General features: G+C 42.1%; 1 protein-coding gene across 16 annotated transcripts in view; it reads right to left on the bottom strand.

The window, feature by feature from the left end:
• Positions 1-1,365: 1,365 nt before the first annotated feature.
• Positions 1,366-7,862, bottom strand: part of arhgap23b (Rho GTPase activating protein 23b) — a 62,481-nt gene continuing 55,984 nt past the window's right edge. For 13 of the 16 annotated variants that reach the window (XM_011473532.4, XM_078937749.1, XM_078937744.1 and 10 more), the window contains 7 exons: positions 4,434-4,507; positions 4,249-4,338; positions 4,046-4,171; positions 3,917-3,961; positions 3,725-3,818; positions 2,853-2,884; positions 1,366-2,782 (listed from right to left, as the gene is read on the bottom strand). In XM_011473532.4, coding sequence (XP_011471834.1) covers positions 1,940-2,782; positions 2,853-2,884; positions 3,725-3,818; positions 3,917-3,961; positions 4,046-4,171; positions 4,249-4,338; positions 4,434-4,507 — 1,304 coding nt within the window. In that variant the 3' untranslated portion in view covers positions 1,366-1,939. Of the gene's footprint in view, positions 2,783-2,852; positions 2,885-3,149; positions 3,175-3,724; positions 3,819-3,916; positions 3,962-4,045; positions 4,172-4,248; positions 4,339-4,433; positions 4,508-7,862 lie in introns of all 16 variants that reach the window. The other 3 variants (XM_078937753.1, XM_078937751.1, XM_078937752.1) reach the window with 1 other exon arrangement.

The raw sequence follows: 7,862 nt of genomic DNA, 5'->3' as shown, positions 1-7,862 counted from the left end.
GTTACAGACTAAGTATACTTGTAGACTTTATGCTGAGGGAAGCACTGGCAGGCTTTCATCTTTTATTTTTTAAAATGTCTTTTTCAGAATTAGACTTTTATTTTGTATATACACCAATAAGACTGGATTCATTGTCAAACATTTAGCTGACTCCTTCCTTCTGCCTTCAGACGTTGGTCCAGGCTAAGTCAAAGGGTGTATTCAAACTGGAAAAATCATTTGGTGTGGACAAAGTCCACTTAATTTGGTCCAGATCATGTCCTGAACGTTGCGTTTGGTTTGTTTTCAGACTGCCATCAAGCAGCCTTTCCTGTTTCAAACCAAATGTTGTAAACAAAACCACGTGGCTAAAGATGTCTTCAGACAATGACCAGGAATTATGAGAGTGGGGCAAAGGAACTAGAGGCAGAAATTGTGGAAGTCCTGTACTTTGCAGTCCTTTTCGGTATAGTTCATTGAGTCACACTTTATATTTCGCTGACCACTTTTGAACGCCTGTATCATCGTCAGGTACAACACCTTTTACTCATTTTTTTGATCCAGCTGAGCCATGCTTCAAGGCTGTTACTGGCAAGAAGACACTGATACTTCTGATGAAGATACACTGATAAGTGTTTATGACAATTAGATTGTCGGGAAAACGGTGAGAAGCAATGTGTATCACCTTAACCCTTGTGCTATCCTAGGCACTCTAACATTGGGAGTTGGGTCATCTACACCCACTAGACAGTGCGCTGAACCGATGAGTTGCTGTGTCTCATCGTTGTGGTGTTGGCATCATTTTTAAGAGGATTCTGTAAGGAACTACATAGTAGCTTTTAGGATGATGTCACAGCAGCAGTGAGCATGTGCCGCGCAACGAGACACAGAAAAGCATGTAAGAAGCGTTTTCGGCTGTGTGAAAATTAACATTCTAACAAATAAGCAGTTGGACCCTTTTTTCTGTTTGATAACAACTATAGTTGCTTTACATATGTCAGCTGCTCATCTGTTGCGTTATACTTACTCTGTTTACATCACGTCACCACCTACTACGGTGGCTGTTTCGGTCCAGTTGTTCTGCTCCGAGAACAGATCGTATTCAGACTTAGGAACGAACCAAAGCTCAGTCTGACTGCAAACGAACCGAGACCAACTTGAAAGATGGGTCAGAGAGCGGATCCTGTTCCAGGGTCTGCGTGGGTGTATTCAGACTGAAAATTTGTTGTGATTATTGGGGGAAATAAACTCTGGTTCACTTTACGGGAACCAAATTTGTACAGTCTGAATACAACCAGAGACTCTGAATCCTCCAGTGCAGCTGTTGCATGATGGGAGGAACTTCATTCATTTACTCATTGGACTCAAAAATAACCAACAGACCCATTCCAAAACATAAATTATTTTATATTCATATAAGCAGGTAAGATATTATTAGTTGGCCCTTGAACTGTAGGAGTATGTAAAAATACAGAGAAACAAAAGATTGCTCTTCCATCACTTCCAACATGCAGAAAAACAAAATCCAGAATATTTGCTGGCCTGTTTTTGTCCAGATGCTCCTTGAACCTGCAGCCTCTCCATCTTCATGAACGTTTTAATACTTTTAGTGTTACAGGTACGTTTAGTTTGCTTTAGACTGCCTTTTAAGTACCTCTCAAGTCAAAACTTAATTTTGGCAGAATTTCATTTTGAGCAAGTTTTAACAGCAGCTCATTCGTGTCACTTTACAAAAGAGGGTCAAACAAAACAAACATGAAGGAAACTATTTCCTTCCCTGCTCAGAGATATCAGGTACTGCATTTATTCACACCATTTAAAAACAAGGTTAGTGTAAAGAAGTGGGGTGAGTGGGTCCCTCCTCCACAATCTACTGCTTACTCCTTGTTTTCTTATCTTTGAGTGCTGAAACGACCATGGTGGGGAGGTGTAGAGAACAAGACTTGATGGGTGTTCTGTCTCAAACCACCACAGTGTGACGCCGCAATGCCCTTGTCTTGTCCCGTTGGTGCTGGGCCAATCCCCTCAGGACAACGGTGGAAGACTTGTGAGCTTTCGGGTCGATCCAGGGAGGAGAAGTGAATGAGAAAGGGAGGGAATCAATTTTCTGAAGTGACCCCTGACTTAGAACTGATCCCCGTGGCCCCACTGTCCCTTCCATTACTCTGATAACCTCCACCTTGTCTGTCCTCCATCCTCTGGCTCTCCGCTCACCCTTGCCCAGCTCACTGTCCAAGCACATGGACCGGGCCCTGGCCCGCTCCACAATGTTCTTCCTAAATCGGACAGACTGGCCTGTGTGGGACGGCTGCGCTCCCTGATGGCTGGAAGGCTGATATGGGTTGGGATACATGCTGGGGGGGACCCAAAAGGGAATGGATCGTCCTGTGGCCAGACTGTGGCTCTTTAGATGGTAGGGGTCAACTGGAGGCGGGGCGTGAAGGACAACGTGAAGAGGTGAAGGTACGTCGCTTCTTCTCGTGCTTCCAATTTCGATCTCCTTTCCCAGGTCCTCCCTCCACTCCTCTGCTTCCTCACTGGTGTCTGAGGCTGGTTCGCCTCCACCCTGCCTTTGCTCGCTTGTGGGAAAGGCATGCTTCTCTTTGACTTGCTCTTCCTCCTCTCTGTCCTCCTCTTCTCCATAGTTGCTGGCTTTCACTGGTTCATGTTCAGAGTCTTCGTCGACGCTGCTGCTGCTCAGGGGGGTGCTCAGGCATTTCTTACGTTTACGGGGCACAGCTGAGACAATGGACTTGGGGAGGAAGTCCATGGGATTCAGGTCTTTTTTGGGGCTTGGTGAGATCTGGAAAGTGGAATTCCAGTAAGGAAACCAACAGAAGCTCATTATCGAACTCAATATGGATTTGTCTTACCTTGGACTTAAAAGAATCGCTGGTGGTGGAACCTGAAAAAAAGAACACGAAGAACGATGTTCCATCATTGTTGAGAAATAGGAAGCAGTCATGATGGAAATGCAATAATAATCCCAGAGACAACAAGTCTGCATCCTCTCAAGAGAAAATGTGTTTTTAAGTGTATCTAACGAAGTTTGGCGTCAGCACGACAGATGAGAGGTGAAGAAACCAACACTGTACGGGACACAGAGGAGGAAATGAGACCAGACATGCACACCAGCACCCAAACAAGCAAGGAGGAAGACCTGCTCCTACCGAAGAGGTTGGTCCAATGATTCAACTAGAGAGGTGAGGCAGGGGTGGGACAGAAAGGTTCAGAAATGAGAGATTGAGACAAAGTGGAAGAGGTGGTGAGAATCCAGGAACATGAGAGAAGAGTTTTTTTTCAAGAAATACAAGAAGTTTAAAGAAGAAATTCTTTATGACTCTGTGATGTTTTGCAAGTTGACAGCTTTCATTCCAGACACTTAAAAAAAAAGACTGTCTTCTTAACATGTATTACACTTCTTGATTTGGTAGCTCTTTTATCTGTAATGTCATTTATAAACAACCAACTACTATAACCCAGATCCTTCACATGTTTACAAATGAGCAGTAAAATGTCAAAATATGAGACACACACAATGGGTTGAGCAGCAATGTTGATTGTGGGCTCAAATTCCAAGCTTCAAAGCACTGTGTTAACCCAGCTCTGCTGATCTCATCCAAGGTCACCTTGTTTGAAAGCATTTGCTAATAACTAAATATAAATGCATGTAAAATCCTCCGTCAGTTCGCTCATCCCAGAATTAAACCCACATCGAGGATCCAAACAGCTGCTTCATCCTCACCTGAAGTGTCACCAGGCATGCCCGGACGGCCGATGTTGGACAGCAGATGGTCAATGTTGGGTGCAGGCTGGATGCTCTGCCTGTCTTCAGGAGCCTACAAAGGTTCACACAAAACAACAAAGGCCATCTGAGCATGAGCAGTTCTTCCACTCGTGCTGTTCTGTTAAGCAACGAAAACACAACACAAGTTACCTTTTCATCCTGGTCAAAATCTGAATCACTGAAGAACCAGTCATGCTGTAAAAGGAAGACCAGGGAGGATGAGCAGATAGACAAGACAGAGGCAATTGCCATAAACTCTGTAAACATTCTGCTGCTTACATGTACGATGAGAGTCTCCACTATCTTGTAACGGTCAGGCATGTGTGTGACCATATCGGTCATGTTGTCTTCTGACGTTCTTACCAGTGTGGGGCCAAACACCAGGGCTAAATTTCTGGGTTCCATCTGTCCAATTGGTATAAGACCTGTCACTGATTGCAGTTCAAATGTGCAAAAAGACACTTTACCCACAACAATGTTACCTTATTCTTTTCAGAGTGGTCTGCCACCCTCTTCAGATGGCCAACCAGAAACTTCAGGGTGTGATGATAGTAATCTGGAAGGTCATGGATCTGGAGCAAACCAAGAAACGGATACAAGTTAACAGAATTTATGTTTCAAGCTGGAATAAAATTTTTAAAAACTTGTCTACATCTTTTGAACATACCAATTTCTTCATGGTTTTCAGTCTATCCTCTGTGTTTTTAATCCTATTGGCATCAATAAAGTCACCGTATTTGTCTGTAGACAGAAGGACGATGGATTTTTCAACACAACATGGGAAGCTTCTATAACAGAACAACATTTAGCTAACACGTTTATTTCTTAAGAACCGATGAAGATGAAACAAACCTATCACTGACAAATGTGTGTATATGTTGATAGGGAAAATTTTTGTTTCAATTTTAAACATGTTGATGCTATGATGATAAAAACAAAACACAAAAAGGAAGGAGGCATGCGTTTTGTAGCCCTTTTCATTATTGTAACAATACTCCGGTAAAAAAAAACATTATGCTGTCACGTTATTTTTTTTTAACAGGTATCATATGTGTACGGACTATTTGTTTGTTGGGTTGTGGTCGTAAAGTAGTTGTTCACCTTTCAGCACATCCCTCAAGGGGTCGCCACAGAAAATTAGCTTCCACTGAGAGGTTTGCAGAGAATTTTATGCCGAATATCCTTCCTGACCCAACCTTGTATTTTATCCGTGCTGGGGACCGGCATAGTGAGACCCAGCCTTGAGTCCCCTTGTGGCAACATATGTTGGCAGCAGCGTGATGGGTCTTGCCCATGGACCCACACTATAGTTAGCTCATCGCGCCTCCTGGGAAACAAACCCTGGTTTACCATGCGCCAGTCCTACACGCAGCGAACTATGCCAGATCTTCTATGTCATTTCCGTTTCAGAATCCCATTTCACTGTAATTGTAATTGTTCATTGTTCTTTTCAGACTGATTGAGCTGCAGCTGACACATGCACTTCACTGTTTCTGTCTTTTTATTGTCATAAAAGACGTTTTGTTTTTAATTACTTAAATTGCTTATTTCTTGCCAACTGTCTGATTACATTGGTAGTTTTTGACCCATTTAGTCTTTTTATCCAATAAAAATGCGCATTAGAAATACACTAGGTAAGGCGCGCAGTACGCATACCTCAAGGCAGAGGGTTCTGTGATCCAGAGAATATGACACAGCGGCTAAAGAATAAAATAACTAGTGGTAGTAAGCATCATTGGCCATCAAAAACCTTTTACGCATGTTTTAAAACTACCACATAATTTAGGCTTTCTTGTGTTGTCCCAAGACAGGCACAAAAAGCAGCCTCTAATTGCGTACAACCCGCACATCCAAAATGCTGTTGTAGTGCGTTCAAAACCAGTATCGTTTTGTTGTGTCACTTATGGGAGTCGAAAACGCTGTTATGACTGAGTAATGACCCTAGTGCTATCCTAGGTACTTTAACGTTGGGAGTTGAGTCATCTAGACCCCACAAGACAGTGCGCTGAACCTTTTTTCTTCAATGATTTGTGATCTTCATGGGTGTCCATGGATCACATGAAATCCTCTTCACCTTTATCCACCTTTGTCATGGTAGGGATAACACGTCAATGTAAGGATGGGGTCATAGGATATTAAAAGGGATAAAAAGGCTAAGGCTGTGAGCATTTTAAAGTTTTTTGTTATAGCCTGCTGATGAAGGCAGTTGCACTTAGTATTTTTCTCATGCAGGAATTGAGTTTGACTTCTCGACTATGGAAGCGATTCTGTAGAATAATTAAAAATAAAAGTCAAAACCATAAATGCGTTTTAATTTTCAAAATGAAGCTGCATTTTTTGACTCAAAATTAAAATGAAAAAGCAATCCGCCAAATTGCTTTTTCATTTTCTTCTCCAACACCGCTTATTCTGTCACTTAATTAAAATGATAATGAAATTGATATTTGACATTTCATTTTCAAAAAGTTCTCTAGTAAATGTGTAGCAAAATTTATTTAGAAATGTCTAATTTGACAATTAAAATGAATTAACAGAAATGCTTTTTCATTTTCAAAATGTAACTGCATCAAATGACTCAACATTAAAATGAAAAATCAATAGTTCAAAATGCTTTTTTATTTTCTACTTAAAAACCGCTTATTCTGTGTCATAATTAAAACGAAAACGGCTGCTGAGAGACACAGACATACAAGAAGTGGAGCTTTGTGTTAGCAGCAGAGAAGAGCGCTTTGTAATGGTTGTGAACTTCTGATGATTGTACACAGCTTCTCAGGACTACGTAGCAGCATTTCCGCCTTCTGCGGTCCCCCTTCGGAAGATTGCAGGTTCTAAACATAATTACCTTTCATCTTGAAAAAAGTTGGTTTTACATCAATTTGTCACAAGCAGCCCTTACTAGACTAGGTCAAATGTGGGTGGTGTAATAGTGGGCGCGGGTAGAGAGGTCTGGCGTGGCAGGGGTGGGAGGTGAGGGCAATGGTGGGCAGTGAGGGCCGCAGTGGGTAGCGCCTGCGGACAATAGTGGGCAGCAAGGTTGTACTTTAATTTATAGTAATTTTATTTCTGGTGCTTCCTCTGTTTGATCTTCCAGCTGCTGCCACTCTAAGTGGGGACCTGCATTGCCGCATTGTTGTAATGACTGGCGGTGCAGAGTGGTAGGTCCCAAATGTTAGCATTTCCACCATCAACTTTGTCTATCTATCAGTTAAAAACAAACCTTGCTTTTATATATTTTGTTTGTTTGTTTTGCTTTGGTGTAAAGACCTTTTTGTTATGTTTCATTTGAAAAGTGTTATGTAAAGACTTATTAATTTGTCCAGTTTATAGTTTTCACGATGTCCATATATGTTACCTCATCCTGGTCATGTGAATCAGCAGTTTAATAGACCAATCTGTGTAGTTGATGTTTGAATCAGCCCAAATTGTACTCTGAAAAAGTGTTTGCACTAACATCCCTCTCTCTTCTTTTCCGTCCGGTCCAACAAAAAACTACAAATATAATTAATATAAATAAAGTTTAGCCTACATAACAAAATGCAAATATACACCTTGTGTGTCGGAAGATTCATAACCCCCTGTTGTAAAAGTAAAATATGTCCAACACAAGGGGCCTTCAGTGTCTGAATCAAATCACAACCCGTCAGAAGTTAGAGCTCTATCTCTCCCTCGCCGGCGGGAGCCGGCTCCAGAGTTCTAGACGTACTGCATCTCTCAGCAACCCCAGCATGCAGTTTCTGAGTGCTGCACACCTGACTCTCATAGGCCAAATCAATAACAGTCTACCTAAGCACTGCACTGAGCCTCACATAGTGCGAAGTATTGTTTCTGCCACTGCCTGCATTCACGAGCTATATATCTATACATGATCTTCTGATTTTCTGACCCTATTTTGTCTCTGACTCCGTTTGCCTGCCCTGAATCTCGCATGGATCTTGACTACTCTTTTTTCTTCTCTGATGCTCCCATCCTTGTTATTGACCCCTGCCTGCCTGAACCTGATTTAGCTTTGTGGACTTTTAGCTGTGCTAATAAAACCTGCTCCAATTGGAACCAGCTGTCTGACCGTTTTGTGACACAACCCCAGTTCTGCTTTCTA

Source organism: Oryzias latipes, chromosome 19 (assembly GCF_053564925.1).
Source record: "Oryzias latipes strain Hd-rR chromosome 19, Olatipes_Hd-rR_3.1".
Taxonomy (NCBI): Eukaryota; Metazoa; Chordata; class Actinopteri; order Beloniformes; family Adrianichthyidae; genus Oryzias; species Oryzias latipes.
Note: the sequence above shows the minus strand (reverse complement) of the source record. Positions and strands in the feature narration are given on the sequence as shown.